Below are 18,476 nucleotides of genomic sequence, written 5' to 3' on the forward strand. Positions count from 1 at the left end.
CCACCCCCGCACCCTGAAGCTTAGGCTACTGCAGGAAGCAGAGAAGTGCAGGGCAGGTCAGCATGTTCCCTGCTCTGGCCAGTAACCCCAGCAGAGTGTCTGGAGAAAGGATGAACTTTCCAGCCAGGAGAAGGGGCCAGGCTTCCCCTGTTCATTCCCATTCTGGCCCAAGACTTAACCATGACCAGAGATGGGAAAGGAAGATGCCTGTTCTATGGCTTCAGCTAGGTGCCCTCCCTTCCCCCTTCTCTGCACACTCCCACCCTCCCTTACCACTCCCAGGACAAGCAGGTGACCATTTACTGGTCCCTATTCACCCAAGGAGCTCCTGAAACAGCCATTTTCTGTGCAGAGAAATGGCCCTGGCGATTCCTTCTCAACATCAAAGGATAGCTTCCAGAAATTTGTCTACATTTCCAGGGGTCTCCACCACTAGGGGCCCCAAATCTGCTTCCAGAGAGGCCACCTCCCCTAAGCAGGAGGATGAAGGGAAAAGGAATAGGATCGCAGCCTTCAGTCCTGTGTCTCTCTCCTACTCAAGTCTGACCATACAAGAGGCAGATGTTGGGCTGGGTAAAGAACAACTCATTACTCTCTTGTTTTTCCTATGATCAGCTGGCGCTTTGGAACAGTTCATAAGGGTCATGGGGCAGGCTAGGGGAACATGGACTGAGTTTAGCCCAGTCCTGCCTCCTCTGTAACTTTCTGCTCTGTCCCTACAGTAACACCCATGTGTACTAACACTGTGTATGTCTCAGGATAGATGAAAGCCACTCCCAGTGTCATAGATGGGGTCTTCTACCCCTTGGGTGCATGATAAATGCCATTGTCCCTGGAAAAGACAGGAGTCACATCTAGCTCACCAAGTTCTGAAAAAGCCTTTCTAAAAAGGTTCTCGGTTATTCTCTCACTCACCTAGGATCATCGATGACGTGACCTACCCAGGGGTTGTCAAAGAGAAGGCTGAAGCCCAGAGGCAATACAGTGCTGCTGTGGGCCGGGGAGAGAGCGCTGGCCTTGTGAAGTGAGTCTATGGGAAGAGTGTGTATGGGTAGAGACTGCTCCTACCTTGGCCTTCAGCTTTGTTCCTTCCAGGAGACATCCCCTACCTGACAGAATGGGCTCTTGTTCTTATCCCCCAGGACCACTGGGAGACAGACAGAGAAGTTTGAAGTGTCAGTCAACGTGGCCCCTGGTTCCAAGGTTACCTTCGAACTCATATACCAAGAACTGCTCCAAAGGCGACTGGGAATGTATGAGCTACTCCTCAAAGTGAGGCCTCAGCAGCTGGTCAAGCACCTTCAGGTACCTGGCACTGCCTTCTCCAGGAAGCCCCATAGATAATCCCTTCCCAACTGAGGCAGTCTCCCCTTACCATATAGCTTCCTGGGAGTACAGCCCGCCTCATGGCTTCCCTGATAATCTGTTATCTCCCTCCCAGATGGACATCTACATCTTTGAGCCTCAGGGTATCAGCATCCTGGAGACAGAGAGCACCTTCATGACCCCGGAGCTGGCAAATGCCCTTACCACGTCACAGAACAAGACCAAGGTGGGCATGCTATGACCACCAAGTGAAGACACAAGCCTTGAGACTATGGGCTAGATTCCCCAAAACAGTTGAAAGCTTCCTGAGCTGAAAAGCTCTGAAATCTGTGTATGCCACTGCCAAAAAGACAGGACCTAGTGATGTTCAGTGGGCCCTTCTAGGAGCTTGGAGTCTATGGGGGAGAGCAGACTGATGGGAGGGTCCTCAAAGAGATAACTGGATTGCACTGAGTCAAGATGCTTCCCAGAAATGGGATGCATACATGTGCATGGCCGCATACATGTACCAAATGAATGCAGTCACCCTTCAGCTCAGAATGAAAGTCCCCCTCGAGTTTTCACCTGTGGCCATATGCATCTGGAATCTGTTTCTCTGAAGTGCACACACAAAGATGGTTGTCAGCATGCTACACTGTTCCTTTCAACTTCAGCTTTGATTGTCCCTCCAGGCTCATATCCGGTTCAAGCCGACGCTCTCCCAGCAACGAAAGTCTCAGAATGAGCAGGACACGATGCTGGATGGGGACTTCATTGTCCGCTATGATGTGAACCGGTCTGTCTCTGGGGGCTCCATCCAGGTGGGTGGACTCCAGACAAGAGCAATGAAACCTCAAAGTCTGTCTTCCCTTCACACATCTAAGCATAAGGGCTCTGGAAAAGCAAAAATGGTGGCCCCTCCTTTGAACTCTGCGCTAGGGGTTGACTCAGACAGAAAACAGGCAGCTCAGTCACCAGGATCCTAACCCTTTCTGGAGGCAGGAAAGGGTGGTCTCTGCAAAGAGTGACTTTGTGGCATCTCCCTCTATGCATTTGTTACCTGGAGGCTCGCAGCTCGGACTTACGCGCACGTCTGACAGCTATTCATATTCGTGCTTCCCTTTACTCCTTGTTCCCCCCAGTGCTCCCACTTGATGGATATTGAGTTCATCGTGTCTTTTAGTATAAGCTGCTTCAAATACTAAAGCAGGGAACAAAGTTATAGAGAAGAGTTCTAGGGTGATGTGTGAATACCTAAGTCTTCTGTTAGTGAGGCGTTGAGCTTTGAGAAATGATGAGGATTTGGCAGGGGAGGTAAAAAGCTGGGATGGAGAGGGGTCATGAAAGGAGAACAGGGACCTGGGATGAGGAGGCCTGACAGAGGTAGGGTGGGGCTTAAGTTCTGATCATCTAAGTGTAGATTTGCTCTGGCCACAGATTGAGGAAGGCTACTTTGTGCACCACTTTGCCCCAGAGGACCTTCCTACAATGTCCAAGAATGTGCTCTTTGTCATTGATAAAAGTGGATCTATGGCAGGCAAGAAAATCCAGCAGGTAGGTCTGTCTCCCAGACCCTGAGATCAGCAGCCACCTCACCTGTTCCAGCATTGTGGGATGGGGGGGTACTTCCTGGGGCCAAGATTGACCCTGGGGAGCTCCTCTGAGACACCTGCCTTGTCGTCTCTCCCCTGATCAGACCCGAGAAGCCCTAGTCAAGATCTTGAAAGACCTCAGCCCCCAAGACCAGTTCAACCTTATTGTGTTCAGTGGGGAATCAAACCAATGGGAGCAGTCTCTGGTGCAAGCTACAGAAGAGAACTTGAACCGGGCTGTAAAGTATGCTTCCAGGATCCAGGCTCAGGGTGGTGAGTGTCTCTGCATCTTAGGAGGTTGGGGGCTTCCATGGTCACCAGCTGGGACCAACCCTGAGTCTGTGCCCTTCAGGGACCAACATCAATAACGCAGTGCTATTGGCTGTGGAGTTGTTGGATAGAAGCAACCAGGCTGAGCTACTGCCCTCGAAGAGCGTCTCCCTTATCATCCTGCTCACAGACGGTGAACCCACTATGGGTAAGGACACTGTGGCCGTTCTTGGGCATGCTAGATGTGGAGCGAGGCTGGACCTGCTTCCAGGCTGGCTGTGGAACCTGGGGCGGGGACGGGGAGAATCGTCAAGACTCCTTTGGCTCTGAAGTTCCAGAAATATATCCACTGAGCAAATCATTCTTTCTCATCCGATTCCCAAATTCGTGAGTCTAGGGGAGACCAACCCCACGGTTATCCAGAACAACATACAGGAAGCCATCAATGGGCGGTATAGCCTCTTCTGCCTGGGGTTTGGCTTTGATGTGAACTATCCTTTCCTGGAGAAGCTGGCACTGGACAATGGTGGTCTGGCCCGGCGCATCTATGAGGATTCAGACTCCGCACTGCAGCTTCAGGTACCAGTTTGATCCAAAGGTGGGATACAGACAATCAGGCAGACCCTGTTTGCCTGGTCTTTATGACATTTCTCCACCACCACCACACTGTAGGACTTCTACCACGAAGTAGCCAATCCGCTGCTCTTATCGGTGGCCTTTGAATACCCCAGTGATGCTGTGGAGGATGTCACGCGGTACAAGTTCCAACACCACTTTAAGGGCTCAGAGATGGTGGTGGCTGGGAAGCTCCAGGACCAGGGCCCTGATGTCCTCTTAGCCAAAGTCAGTGGGCAGATGGTAAGCATGGCTGGGTCATCCTAGAGCAAAGGGGAAGTTGAGGCATCTGGGACAGCCTGGGGCAGCTGGGACAGCCTGGGACAACTGGGACAGCCTGGGGCAGCTGGGGCAGCCTGGGGCAGCTGGGACAGCCTGGGACAACTGGGACAGCTGGGACAGCCTGGGGCAGCTGGGGCAGCCTGGGGGTAGCCTGGGCAGCCTCCGGATTTTTTCCCCAAGGGACTATGTTCAAGTGCTAGTCATACCAAATCCCAGCTGATTGACCCTGAGTGAGTCTCTAAGGTCCCTTTCCCTCAGGTTTTCCTGAAGGATACCAGCTCTAGCTGCATGGGTTCATGGTAGAGATCCAATAAGACAAAATACTGCTGCTCATAAGAGAAGCTGACACATAAAGGAACTGCTAACTCCGTCCCCTCTGCTGCCTCCTGACTCTTCTGGAGCCTAAGATGGCAGCAGATGTTCCTTCCCAGTACCCCGTTCCCTCTGTCCTCATGAGAGGCCTTTGAGGGTGTGTGTGGGCAGACAGAGAGAACTGCTCCCACTGTACAGGAGAGCAGAGCAAGCTCCAGGCAGGACGGATGCTGGTCCCCACTGCTTCTGGCTCACCTCACAGAGCCCCATCCTTGCTCTGACATCTCTGGCTCTGGGTGCAGCAGGTTCAGCCTGTCAGAGTCTTAAGGATGGGGGATGCAGCAGTAAATAAGGCCAACCCTCCTTACCATCCTGGGACAGACAACTTGTACAAAAACAGAGTGGCGACCTAGAATGTTCCAGAGAGCACATATCCAGGAATTCAGTAGAACAGTGCTGGGATCCCTGCTTTGACCTGGGGTCAGAATGGGAATCCTGTAGGGGGGGTCTGCCGAGACTGAGTGATCGGTGGGAGCAGCAGAACCCATGAATGAGGAAGGGCTGTTGGGCTCATATGCCTTCGGGGCACCTTGTCTGCAAGAAATGGCAATGGGTAGGGGTGGGGGGCCCCCAGGGCCTCATCTCAAACATAGCCAAATAGTAGGACTGTTCTTGAAGACTGTATGGCCAGACAATCTATCTTCAAACCAACCTCCATCACCTTCCATTGGTGACAAGTGACTTAAACTCATGTCTCTGTTTCCTGAACACAAATGTAGTTAATTCAAGTGCCTACTTCGTAGAGTTTACTGTAGAATACTTTCTAGCCCCGTGTAATCACAAACAGGACTTCAAACATAACAGACAGGGCTGTGTACACTTTGGTTTTAGTCCAGGGAATTGAATCTAGGGCCCCAAGCAAGAAGATAAACTTATGCCTGAGGCCTTCACGGACCAGAGCTTTGGCAAGCCAGGTCCTGGGTAAGAGCTGGGAGAGGCTGGTACCAGTACAGTGGCAGAAGACTGTACAGGGCCTCTTAGCTGCCTGCCCTTCTGATAAAGGAGGCTGGGGGCATCCTTGCTCTCGGCTCCCTTTCCTAGGCTGCCATCTGAGCCACTTTTCCCCTGGGAAGAAAGCAGACAGACCTTGCTTCCTGGGGCACATGTTTCCTGTCATTTTCCCAGAGTGGTGAACCCCAGCAGAGGGCAATGTGAAGCAGACAGCTTGCTGGGATCCTGAAGGGATTGTCTCAAGCCCACTGCCAACTACTGGGCAAGGCCCTTCCTTTCCTTTCTCTTCCTTTTCCCCATGTCTGGGAAAGCGGAAACCTTTCTGCCCCTCACTGTGTTTGAGACCTCTTCCTTCTGCTCTGGCCTGGAAGTTGTTGTCCCTTCTTATAAAAGGTCAGCCGACCCAGACTCCTGGCTACACAGCTGTCTTGCGATACCTGGTCAGCTGCTAACATTAACCCCACCTTCTTCTTACCCGGGCGCATCTGTGGGGAGACTGTTAGACTCCTGAACTCCCTTCCTATCTCCACAATACTGAAAAGTAGTGCAGGCTGGGCAGCTGTGGGCCCGAGGCCCTCACTGCCCTTGCCTGGACTGGCACTTCTTTCCAGCACATGCAGAACGTCACTTTCCAAACGGAGGCCAACGTAGCCCAACAAGAGAAGGAGTTCCAGAGCCCCAAGTACATCTTTCACAAATTTATGGAGAGAATCTGGGCATTGCTGACCATACAGCAACAGCTGGAGCAGAGGTAAGTGACCCTGACCCTTGCAAGCCACTGCAGTGGTGGGCAGGCACATCTGGCACAGGCTATCTACCAGGTATGCATCAGGTGTTATGTCCAACCTCTACATTCTCCCAAGGGCACTCACAAGAAGAAGGGGCCGAGGAGAGGGGAACTGCAGAGATACCCGGGGACCCCCTGAGCTCTCACATCTTCAACCCGCAGGATCTCAGCGTCAGGTGCTGAATTAGAGGCCCTCGAAGCCCAAATTCTGAACTTGTCACTCAAGTACAATTTCGTCACCCCTCTCACGCACATGGTGGTCACCAAACCTGAAGGTCAAGATCAATTCCAGGTTGCTGAGAAGCCTGTGGAAGTTGGTGAGTGTGGGGCCGGGTCGCAGCCTCCTCAGCTTCAGACCATGGCCGTGACCCTGCCATCATAGGCCCATCTTAACGCACTAAAGGGGAAACTGAGGACAGGTCCTGCAGCCCTCTAGACTCACTGTGTGCACCCATTAGAGCCCAGGCCTGGAAAAGCAAGTTTGAACAAAAGCTCCTGAAAGTGGCAAAACCATTCATAATACCTGCCTCTCTTGCTTTCTGTTTCTCTGTACAGATGATGAAGTGGGGCGACTCCTCTCAGAAGGTAAAGGTCTCAGAGCTCAAAGGCCTGCCTATGTAGGGACTACCAATTTTCTGAGGGCCATGTCTCCCCCCACTGCCGGGAGCTGGTGTCATCTGACCAAACATACTGGTGTACTTAGTCACTTGCTCACCCAAATACTGGCCACCCCTCAGACCTTGCCCTGGACTAGGTACACAGACCCCCCCATCCTGGATGGAGCCCCAGAGAGCTGGCTCCAAAGAGTTAAAATGGAGTCTCACTGTCTTCCAGCTCGGGTCCATTCTTTCAAGCGTCCTGCCAAAGGATCTAAACTGATGACTTTACTGAGAGGTGACAAGGGACAATGGGGTTCAAGGGGAGGTTTCTAGAACTGTACCAGGATATAGGATGGGCTCTACATTTGGCTGTGGAAGGACAGTGCGTAGCCTGGGACACTTGGCTGGCAACGGGCCTGTGTCTGAAGATCGGGTGGGTTTAATCAGGAAGGAGGTGGCCGTCTGGAATCTTACTTGACCCAGAGGATTTGGCAGTCGGCAGGATTGGAGGACACCGCCCAGGGAGGCTTGACCCTCCAGGGGGAAGAGTTCCATCAGTGTTCATCTCCTGCCTAGGGGAGGTTCTCCAGAAGGAAGCAGGGGTTACCTACCCTCTCTGCATCCAACTCCTGACATGAAGTCCCTAGTCCTGGCTGTGGAGACCCAGGACGCTGCCTGTGAGAAACTGCTCATTGTCAATGTTTTAAAACTAGGAAATAGGTTCCAGATGGCGCCCAGATTCGGCGATACTTTTGTTGCATCTAGACAACACATCTCTCCCGGACTTCCCGGACCTCCCGGACCTCCCGGACCTCCCGGACCTCCCGGACCTCCCGGACCTCCCAGACCTCCTGGACCTCCTTCTTTTGCTACTAGCTCTGACTTTAGCCGGCAGCCTACCTTGGGAAGGATGCTAGACCTGCCCTCCGTAGGTGAGCCCCTCACAGCGGGCTTCCTTCTCTTCTTAGCTCAATGATTCTGACCTGTAGAGGGAGAGAAGGCATCAAGCACAGGCTAAGCAAGTAGATCTGACCAAAAAAAAAAAAATGCATGTAGGCTAGGCCTAGCTGGGACCCTGTCCTAAGGCAGAGGCAGGAGCCAGGGGCTGGGGACAAGTACATCATTTCCTGCCCTCATTTTTCTATTCCTCAGTGAGCCTCTCTCTGCCTTGTCCTCAGCATTTTATCTCAGGAATGAGCTCTCCTGACTCTTGCTCTGTCCCTAGATTGCCAGCCCACAAGCCTTGACAGAGCAGCCTCTCTTGTGAACCCTGAGTCCCAAGAGGGCTCATGACTAGGCTCTTTAGAGCACCATGACCAACTCTTTCCTCTTCCCCAACCAGTTACTGGACACCAGGCCTCCCTCCCCCAGATCAGGGCTTTACACTTCCTTTGCTCCCTGAGGATCCACTTCCCATGATGGAGAAGGAAGGCTTTCCCATTTCCAGCATCAACTACGGTCTCTTATACGGCTTCTGTTCCCAATCTGAACTCAGATTCTGTTGGAACCTATCTCCTTGAAATCTCCCCTGTCCCTCAGGCCTGCGCTTGGTGGACAGCAAGGAAAGGTCAGGGGCCTTGGGCGCAGAAGGCCCTGCATTCTAACGGCCTCTCCCTTTCTGCCCAATGTTCCTGTGCTCATGCTCCCCTCAGCATCACGAGATCCTGTTGGCCCACATCTAGCCGTGTTACCAAACGTGGAGGAAAGCGATGAAGGTACTGAAGCTAGTGACCTAGCTTAGTAATAGAGTGTTTGCTTGAAATGCACAGTCCCTGAATTTGTTCCCCAGCACTAAAAGCAAACAAAACACAGAAAGAAAAAACATAAAGATACCCTTACCAGAGCCCTCCCCCAAGTAGCTCCAGAAGATATTGAAACTGGAAACCCTGGGTCTCTATAACCTGTTACATGGTATTGTACATGCTAAAGTGGAGAAAGAGCCACAGCCACAGTCACCTACCACCCCATCCACAATGCCCTCAACCCAGACTCTTTCTTCTTTCTTTTAGAAACCATTGTACCAGAGGAATCCTCAAAACCAGGTAAGCATTTCTCCCGCACCCCCCAATACCTTTTCCCCCTAGACTTTGCTTCCTGCCACAGGAACTATATACTGGCTGTTTCAGACCACGCCCAGGCTCCTACTGTTATCTTGCCGCTTCCGGGATCCAGTGTGGACCAGCTCTGTGTGGATATCTTGCATTCCGAGAATTCCATGAAGCTGTTCGTAGACCCCAGTCAGGGTAAGAGATAAATCCCAGATATCTACGTTGACACCCAGACCCCATATGACTTACGGCTTACTGCAGTAACATGCCCAGGGTAGGCAAATGTCCTGTGAACTAAAAAAGCCCTCCCTTCATAGCCACCTGTAAGCTTTCCTTGGAACACCACAGGGCCTGCACACATGGATCAATTTCCAGAGCTGAGACGGGGCCGAAGTTGCCTAGAGTCAGGGAGCTGTACAGGGTCACCCAAGATTGTCAGATGGGCTGAGAACAGGGTAAGGATGTTAGATAGAGAAGACAGCGCTGAGGAACACATGCCTGCTATGTCTCTATGGGTCCCTCATAGTATTGAGGAGGGAATGTTGGAGAAGCGGATGTGCTGGCCAGACCAGCTCACTAGCCCTGGAATGACTTCACTGGTCAGGCTGAAGTGTCCAGGCAGACATAGGGATGTACAGAACTCAGGAATGTTCATGATGAGCCACAAAATACCCTGGGAGAGCCACAGTTCTCTCATTCCTCTGAGAATCATGTGGTCTCCTACGTCCTCACCCAGGCTCAGAAACCCTCTGCTCTCTAAGGCACAAACTTTCCACCTCACTCTCAACTATATAGCAAGCTCAGGACCCAGGCACACGGCAACGGACTGACGAATGCTTCCATACTTGAAACAAGATCCCCTACCACACACACACACACTCATACACACACTCACATATACACACTCACACACACACTCACTTCTCAAAAGTCTAGCAGGGTGATCATCATCAGGATCTAAGGTCAAAACCACAGGAAACTAAAGCTTGAGTGGAGAGATTATAAGAACTAGACCTGAGCCAGGCATGATGGGACACAGCTTTAATCCCTGCACTTGGGAAACAGAGGCAGGCGGATCTCTGTGACTTTGAGGCCAGCCTGGTCTACATAATGAGTTTCCAGGCCAGCCTGGCCTACCAAGTGAGATCTTGTCTCAAAAAAAAAAAAAAAAAAAAAAAGATGAAGAAACAGACTGAAGTGAAAGTATTGCCAAGCAGAGAGACCCTTCTGGGGACCCCTTTCCAAAAAGGAAAAAAGTCAGGGGAGACTCCTTGTTCAGGCCATTGCTCTGAATTGACTTAGAAATCTCTGGTCTGGCCTTCTCAGGGCTGGAGGTGACTGGTAAGTATGAGAATACTGGGTTCTCATGGATTGAAGTGACCATCCAGAAGCCTCACCTGCAGGTCCATGCGACCCCTGAACGATTGGTGGTGACACGGGGCCAAAAACACACTGAATACAAGTGGAAGAAGACACTGTTCTCTGTGTTACCTGGGTAAGTCCCAGGGCAGGGTCCCAGGCTGTGCCAGCCGTGATGTTAGGGATGATGGGCGGCCCAAGGCCACAGATGACGTGGTTGGTTCTGAGTCCCCGGCAGTAGGCTGCACTCCTGGCAGGACAGGGATACAGCTGTCCTGCAGCTCTGGAGGCATTGTCCTGGGATGTGGACCTCATCACTAATTCAGGTCTCTGGAAAGGTGGCATGGTTTGGAACAGAATCCACATAGCCCTCTGGGTCTTAGTTCCCATACTAATCACTAGACTCGTCCAGATTATGAGTCAGAGGCTTAAGGGATCCATTGAAAGAAAGTAGTTGGGGGGACATCTACCATCAGATGGTACAGAGTCTTTTACATGTACCTCCTGGTGAGCTCAAAGTGGCATTCATGAAAAGCCCAAGGCCTGACATCAGGGCTTATGAATGCTGCTCTTACCACACCGCATGTGAGTATTGTAGCTGCTGTAGCTCCCAGGTGTAACACACACCTGGGAGGAGCAAGGAATGAAGGATTATTTTGGCCTATGTTCAGGTCATGGTTACGAGTTTCTATTGTCTCTGGACCTGGGCAGATCATCATTATGGCAAGCCTAAGGGGAAGCAAGCATGCTCAGCTCACTTCAGGGCATCCAAGAGGTAGAGAAAGCAAAGAGTCTAGCTGGTCTTGCAAACTTTTTTTTCTGCTTTGTGTGCCAACTGTGCCCCCACCCTAATGCATGCTACTGCCCATATTCAGGATGGCCCTTCCTGCCGAGCTGCTCTCTAACATGCCATTGGGCTCTGGAAATGCCTTAATAGATGCCTTAGAAAATGTTCTTTTGTGATCTGCTAAGTATTTCACAGTTCAATCAAATGGACAGTTAAAATTAATCATCAAGCTGTGTGAAGCTTTGGCAAGAAGAGAGTAGCTTAGCTGAGCTCTGAAAACATAGGTGTGGCAGACTCCCTGCTGCTGTGAGCAGAAACTCACAGGATGCAGTTGGAGGGAGGGAGGACTTATCCTGTCCACACAGGAGGCCTCAGTCCGTCAGGGCAGAGGGCATGGCAGAGCAGAGAGTGCCTGAAACAAAGAGCATTCTCTTCCTCCCTTTTATTCCATCCACTCCCAATTTATAGTGGGATAGTGGGACAGATTCCCCCTTCACTTAACCTCCAAAAATAGAGACACATCTAGAGATGAGTTTTATGAATATTCCAGGTGCATCTTAGTCCAGTCAAATTGACAGTGACTGTTATCCATCACCCCCAATGAAATCATAAAATTCACTCGTGAGAAAGCAAACTTAAACCAGAGCAAAGGACTCACCATTCTCTTTTACAAACAATGCAGGGAAATTAGACATCACTAAACTCACTTCAGTGCTCTCCTGCCAATGAGGAAGCTGAGCCTAGAAGATTGAAGGAACTCTCTGCCTAAGGCTACACAATGACCTCCTGGTCAAGAGCAGAGGCCCCACCCTGCTTCTGGGCCACAGCCTACCAAGACTCCTCCACACAGGAGTCCGGTGCGTCCTGCTCAGGGTTCGATGTTTCTCTGCAGCTTGAAGATGACTATGGATAAGAAGGGACTCCTACAGCTCAGTGGCCCAGACAAAGTCACCATCAGCCTCTTCTCCCTTGGTGACCCTCAGAGAGGACTAATGCTGCTTTTGAGTGACACCCAACACTTCTCTAACAACATTAAAGGGGAGCTTGGTATGATGCCACTTGCCCTTAAAAAAAAAAAAACACATCTGTGACTGGGCACAGGCTGTGCCACTCACTTCTGCCCATCTTCCTCACTGTCCTTAACCTACCCTTTATCTCAGGTCGGTTTTACCAGGATATCATCTGGGATCCACCCATTGAGCCAGATAATACAAAACGGACAGTCAGAGTTCAAGGAGTTGACTACCCGGCTACCAGGTAACCGCACAGACAGGCTGCTAAGCCCAGCTATGGTTGGGTAGGGATTAGGGGGTGAGAGCTGGGATCTGCAGAACCCCACTCCTGTCCATGTTTGGGAACTAAAAACAGATGGAAGGATGACTCCCCCACAGAGGATGGTCAGCTTGGACTCTAGGTTGTGGGCAGTACCGTGGTTTCCTTGCCCCTTTCAAACTTCCAAAGTCCTGGGCCCAGAAGACATCACAAAGAAATCCCCTTGAATAAAATTGGGCAACTGGGCCTTCCTAACCTGTATCAGAGGGAATTCAAAGGGACTTTGAGTCTCTCTGCACTCCACACTCCATGCTACAAACCCCTGCCCCCATCATCTCCTTCATCTTACCTGAGATTGGTTGGCCACCTACCTATATTTTCTCTGTTGTCTTCCTACCCCAGAGAGCTCAAATTGAGTTACCAAGAAGGGTTCCCAGGAGCAGAGATTTCCTGCTGGACGGTGAAGATATAGAACTGTTAGGAGCGCCGCTCCCTGACATGTTGTCCTCATACACAGGCAGATGACACCGTATGCCAACAGGGCCACCTGTGAGGCCAAGACCTTGATGGGGAAGAGGTTGCTCTCTTGTTACAAATAAAGAAAGGTGGTGTGAATTCAGGGAGTTGGTGTCATGCTTCCATGTGGCCAGTCCTGCGGGACTGAGGGTCCCAACCTGTATATTCTGTCTCAAAGAACATTAGACTCTTCTGGAACTGGCCCTTGGCAGCCTGGGACCAAGGAACGTTTTCACTCCATCTTTGTCTTTGTCACAGGAATCTAAAACCAGCCATTCAAAATGTCAATGCAGCACCAAGTGAAGGCCTCAGAGCATTCTCCAGAGAGAACAGGGCTCTGGCTGTTTTGTGGTTGCCTGGACCATGAAAACCAGCTTTGGCTCAAAAAGGGTGAACTGGGTTGGACAGGTGTATGACTCCTTATTTCTTGAAGAGAAGTGAATGAATGTCTTTTCATCCCAGAGAGGGCACAAATGACAGATCAAAGAGAGGAATCCACCCTAGTCTGGTTGGTAAAGCAGTGAGTTTTTTTGAGTACTTACAGAATCACCAATGGAGGTTACGTACAAGAACAGGAGCGACCTAAAGACAATGAGTCCTGTAAATCCCACCCATCATGGAAGATGACCCTTGAAAGATGCATCTCTGTCGGCTAGAGAGCTGATCAGTGGTTAAGAGCACTTGCTGCTCACAGAGACCCAGAGTTTGGTTCCCAGAACCACCCCCCAAATAAAATGTCATAAGGGGCTGAAGAGATGGCTTAGCAGTTAAGAGCATTGGCTGCTCCTCTAGAAGTCCCAGGTTGGATTCCTAGCCCCCACATAGTAACTCACAACTGTCTGTGACGCCATCTCTTTCTTTTTTTTTTTTTTTCTACTTTTATTTATTTACTCTCCATTAGTTTAAATCCGGGATGGGTACAGCATCACACAGATTCTGTGTCCAATGGCCTTTGCAGGAAGGTTGCTTCGGAATTTGGCACAAACCATATCACTGTCTCCATGGGCCCGAGTTACTTTCCCCAGATCACTCTGGTTTCATTTGATTTGCCTCCAGGAGTCACTGTATTGTTTTTTGTTTTATACACATAAGCATATCTCTTGCCTAAGTAGAACTCAGTTTCATCTCGGGCATAAACGCCTTCAATTTTAAGAACTGTGTGCTCTCTTTTGTTCCGGAGACCTTGCTTGTAGCCAGCAAAAATGGCCTTGCACCACAGCCTTCCAGACATACTTGCTTTTAGAAGTCCTGTTCCCAGCAGGCCTCCATAGGCACCCAGATGGCGGAAAGCTGTACCTCCATTTCTAGTAGATCTGATGGCCTCTTCTTGCCTGTGTGCAAGTGGTACATGGAGATACATGCAGGCAAAACACCCATACACACAAAATAAAATAAATTACATTTTAGAGGTAAGTGAAAAATAAAATACTGAACCCCTTTTTAAAAGTAAGAGAAAGAATCAGACATGATGGCACATGCTTTTGACCCTGGTGCTCAGGAGGCAGAAGCAAGCAAAGCTCTGTGTGTTCAAGGCCAGACCAGTCTGCATGTGGAGTTCCAATTCAGTCAGCACTGCATAGTAGACAGAGAGAGAGAGAGAGAGAGAGAGAGAGAGAGAGAGAGAGAGAGAGAGAGAGAGAGAGAATGAGAAAGAAGGGGAGGGGATTAAGAAGAAAATAATGAGGAAGAGGAAGAGGAGGAGGAAGAGGAGAAAGAGAGGAGGAGAAGGAGGAGCAGGAGGAAGAAGAGGAGGAAAAGGAAGAGGAGGAGCAGGAGGAGGGAGAAAGGGAACCGGAGAGAAAGAGAAATTTCCCCCCTGGGGCACCTTGCCCAGTTTGCAGGCAGTTTTATCAGAGTCTCCTCCCCTGGCAATTTCAGCTTGGGGAAGAAGATTATTGCTTTCTGAGCTTCCTTATCTTTTACTGCCCCTTTCTCCCTCCACCCTCGTCCCTTCTCTCTCCTCCCTCTTCCCTTCTTCTTCCTCCCTCCTTACTTGCCTTCTTCCCTTGAGGTAGGGGTGGGGGAGACTTCCCTTCTGAGGAAATACCTCCCGGCACCTGCAAGCCCAGCTCCCAGACTTCTACACCTAGGCTTAGGGACAGACAGACCCAAAGCCTGCTTCAAAACAAACAACAAACACCCTACCACTAGAAGAAGACAATGGTGAGGCCCAGGCCTAAGAGGCAAGCAAGGGCTGCTTCCAGAAACCTCTTAGGTCTTGCATTGTTGACAGTCTCCTTTCCTGGGCATTCCACAGAGTTAAACACCCTGGAGATTCCACCCGATTTTTTTTTTTTTAAGATTGTATTGTAATGCTTTATGGCACACAACTTTAATCCCAGCACTTGGCAGGCAGAGGCAGGCAGACCTCTGTGAGTTCAAGGCCAGCCTGGCCTACATATCAAGTTCCAGGCCAACCAGGGCTACATAGATCCCATCTCAAAAAAACCCAAAAGCCTTGTATCCAGAGTTTCTTCATCTATGGACTCCGCAGCTGTACTAAGCAGGTAGAGAATTTTCCTTGACAGTATTCCTCCCTAACTTTGTAGAACACTGTATTGGGTATTACATGTGCCCTGCAGATGATGTAAACAGCACAAGAGGATCTGAGCAGGTTGTAAATGAATAAAATACTGTTTTACATAAGGGACTTGAACATCTATGGATTCTTGGTATCCCCAGGAGTCTTGAAACCAATCCTCTATGGATACCAAGGGACATCTGGACTCCTTGGACAACCTGCTTCTAGAAAAATAAGAGCACAATCTATGGGTCACGGATAGACACTGTAAGGAGAATAAAACCACAAGCATTAGAATAAAAGAGCCAAGCAGTCAGAAGGGAGAATCTGCTATCAGAATAGAGGATGCTGCCAGAGCCGCTGGCCACAAACTACGCGCTAAACTCGGTAACCAGGATAAAACAGGAAGTGAGCTAGCCCACTTGTCCACTAGGGGAAATAGAGCAGATCATCAGAAAAATATTCTGTGCCAGCTCTTGAACTGTGGAGAGTGTTGGATGAATGAATTTTCCTGTAAGAATGAGGGATCAGAAACCAGGCAGTGGTGGTGCACGCCTTTAATCCCAGCACTTGGGAGGCAGAGGCAGGTGGATTTCTGAGTTTGAGGCCAGCCTGGTCTACAGAGTGAGTTCCAGGACAACCAGGGCTACACAGAGAACCCTGTCTCCAAAAACAAAAACAGACTGAGAGATCAGGCCAGTGGATGAACTTCCGGCAGCCTTGCCCAGTGTGTGAGAACACTCATCTTGCACTGAGGTTCCTCCACCTAGCCACCCTGGCAGAGGACCTCATGCCCAGGATGAAAGACTTCCTGTGGGACTAGAGATAAGTGAGCCTGCCTGGCCCACATTCACCCTCCTAGAGCACAACCATCTGGGCCCAGCCTGAAAGTCAGTGCGGGCCAGTACCTGCAGGGCAGTTGAACCACCAGCCTTTCCTTTTCTATCCACTGGGGGCTGCTCGGGGCACTGGACCAAGGGTTGGATTACACTAGGCACTGTCTAAGTTCTGTTCCATTGCTGTGACAATATACTTTGACAATATACTTTGACAGAAGCAACTTAAGAGATAAAGGTGTCTGCGATGATTTCAGGTCACAAAGTCCATCATTGTGGGTGGTAAAGCAGCAAGACCTTGACTCAGCTAGTCACCTTGAAATGACTGAGGTGATGCCATCTTTTCCTGACTTTATTTTGTGTCTGCCTAGACATTCCTTAGATACACACACACACACACACACACACACACCAGTACCTCCAATAGCCACATCTGCCTTGGCAAATCTTTTAGATCTGTCTGTGACCCTAACCATGGCCCAGACATACTAACCAGAATAACTGATGTTTGAGCAAGCTAAAACATAAAACTAAAATAACTAATAGGAAGCATAAATCAGAAATAATTGTCATGTGGTATCTGGAAAATCCCGCTAAGCTCTGCAAAACAACAGATGTTGCTTCAACCGCCCCTAAACACTGATGTAATTGTGGTTTCCTCTGGTCTTTGATACCAAGAGACATGAGTCTTCTTTTGAACATTGGCTAATGAAATTATTTATATAATTTTATTCAGCTTAATTAGTCAGACTGTCTGTCTTGCATGGATCATTTCCACATCACATCTGCACTATAGAGCGGAGAACTGTAGATGAATGCATTCACACCAGGGCTCAGCTGTTTCCTGCTGTCCTTTTCAGTCCAGGGTCCAGCCCAAGAAATGCTGCTGCCTACATCCAGGGTGTGTCTTCCCACCTTGATTAACCCAATTAATAAAATCCCTCGAAGGGATCCCTGACCAAGTCCTAAAGAAGTCCTCCCCTAGACTCCGTTCACAAGTGATTCTGATTCTGTCAAGGTGACGAAATTAACGTTGATGGGTACTTACTTGCCCATCCTGGAGATGGCAAGAAAGGCTTCCTAGGGGTGGTTCTGAAGGACAAAGGGAAGGTTACTCTGAGGAAGTAGAACAAAGACACCCATGATCAGGGGACAGCAGAAGCCTGGCCAAGAGATGGGACACTTAACTGAGTTCTGGAAAGAGAAAAAAAAAGGTGCTGTAGGCTAGGAAAGGGCCAGCCCAAGTGGCACACTCTTCACCTGGAGCAAGGCCTATGTTCCCATGTCTGGCTCTCAGGAGGAGCAGGGGAGCTGGGGTACTGTGGGAGGGGGGAGAAAACAGAGCCAGACTAATGCCTTCCTGAGCAGAGGTGCCTCCCTTCTTGTGTGTTGAGGAAGGGGCAGAATTTGGGCTGGGTTAATTCTCCAGCCTTCTTCCCACATACCCCCTGGATCAGGGAAAGGCCTTCAGTTTGGGAGCCAAGTCTCATGCTATCACTCACTCTAGAATGGTAGGGACCAGGAGTCATCTTCCCTCCCCTCCAGGCCCTTGACCAGTTTGGGCACTGGAAAGCCTGCTATGACACCAGCCGTGGGAAATTCTGTGGGCCTTCTGTAGTGAGATGCATGACAATTCTTGTGACCCATAGCCACAAGCCACCCCAACCCCAACCCCCACACACATACACATACACATACACATACACATGCACATGCACATGCACATGCACATGCACATGCACATGCACTCTGCATTGAAGATGGTCCTGGGCTTGATTCTTAACTCTAGTTTTATTAAACTCTCTGCTCAGCCATCTAGCAAGCTACCCACTGCTTCCTTCTCCAGGATCTTCTGCCCAGCATCCCTTAGGCCCTCAGCCAGAGATGCTGAAGGCACAAAGGATCCAGGCAGGATGATCACATGACAGTTAGGAGCAGCTTGTGTGTCTGGAAGCTGAATGGTGCAGAGAAACACCTGGAGTATGGACAGAAAGTAGAGAGGACAGAGGCTTCTTGTCCCAAGAGCAATGAAGGCCGATGTCCTAGTGCACAGAGGGATGAAGGGGATGTGCTAGTGCACACAGAAATGAAGGGGATGTGCTAGTGCACACAGAGATGAAGGTGATATGCTAGGTACAGAGGGATGAAGGGGATGTGCTAGTGTACACAGAAATGAAGGGGATGTGCTAGTGCACACAGAGATGAAGGTGATATGCTAGGTACAGAGGGATGAAGGGGATGTGCTAGTGCACAGAGATGAAGGGTTATGTCCTAGTATACAGACGGATGAAGGGGATGTGCTAGTGCACAGATTCAGGCAAAGCAAGAGTAAGCTGTGTTCTGTGCAAAGCTCCATAGAAGCCC

General features: G+C 50.1%; 1 protein-coding gene and 1 pseudogene across 2 annotated transcripts in view; one reads left to right on the top strand and one right to left on the bottom strand.

Annotated features, from left to right (window-relative positions):
- Positions 1-12,856, top strand: part of Itih4 (inter-alpha-trypsin inhibitor heavy chain 4) — a 15,380-nt gene extending 2,524 nt beyond the window's left edge. The window contains exons 3-23 of one of the 2 annotated variants that reach the window (XM_031361279.1): positions 920-1,024; positions 1,143-1,305; positions 1,442-1,552; positions 1,998-2,126; positions 2,743-2,859; positions 3,002-3,170; positions 3,250-3,375; positions 3,565-3,746; positions 3,840-4,025; positions 5,999-6,138; positions 6,337-6,491; positions 6,730-6,759; positions 7,009-7,068; positions 7,487-7,705; positions 8,426-8,488; positions 8,783-8,815; positions 8,900-9,016; positions 10,148-10,316; positions 11,860-12,014; positions 12,128-12,224; positions 12,642-12,856. In XM_031361279.1, coding sequence (XP_031217139.1) covers positions 920-1,024; positions 1,143-1,305; positions 1,442-1,552; positions 1,998-2,126; positions 2,743-2,859; positions 3,002-3,170; positions 3,250-3,375; positions 3,565-3,746; positions 3,840-4,025; positions 5,999-6,138; positions 6,337-6,491; positions 6,730-6,759; positions 7,009-7,068; positions 7,487-7,705; positions 8,426-8,488; positions 8,783-8,815; positions 8,900-9,016; positions 10,148-10,316; positions 11,860-12,014; positions 12,128-12,224; positions 12,642-12,711 — 2,596 coding nt within the window. In that variant the 3' untranslated portion in view covers positions 12,712-12,856. Of the gene's footprint in view, positions 1-919; positions 1,025-1,142; positions 1,306-1,441; positions 1,553-1,997; positions 2,127-2,742; positions 2,860-3,001; positions 3,171-3,249; positions 3,376-3,564; positions 3,747-3,839; positions 4,026-5,998; positions 6,139-6,336; positions 6,492-6,729; positions 6,760-7,008; positions 7,069-7,486; positions 7,706-8,425; positions 8,489-8,782; positions 8,816-8,899; positions 9,017-10,147; positions 10,317-11,859; positions 12,015-12,127; positions 12,225-12,641 lie in introns of those variants that run through there. The other variant, XM_031361280.1, reaches the window with a different exon arrangement.
- A 773-nt stretch (positions 12,857-13,629) lies between these two features.
- LOC116084912 lies at positions 13,630-13,986 on the bottom strand (annotated as a pseudogene).
- Between the last annotated feature and the right edge of the window lie 4,490 nt (positions 13,987-18,476).

This window comes from Mastomys coucha, unplaced genomic scaffold (genome assembly GCF_008632895.1).
Source record: "Mastomys coucha isolate ucsf_1 unplaced genomic scaffold, UCSF_Mcou_1 pScaffold9, whole genome shotgun sequence".
Classification (NCBI taxonomy): Eukaryota; Metazoa; Chordata; class Mammalia; order Rodentia; family Muridae; genus Mastomys; species Mastomys coucha.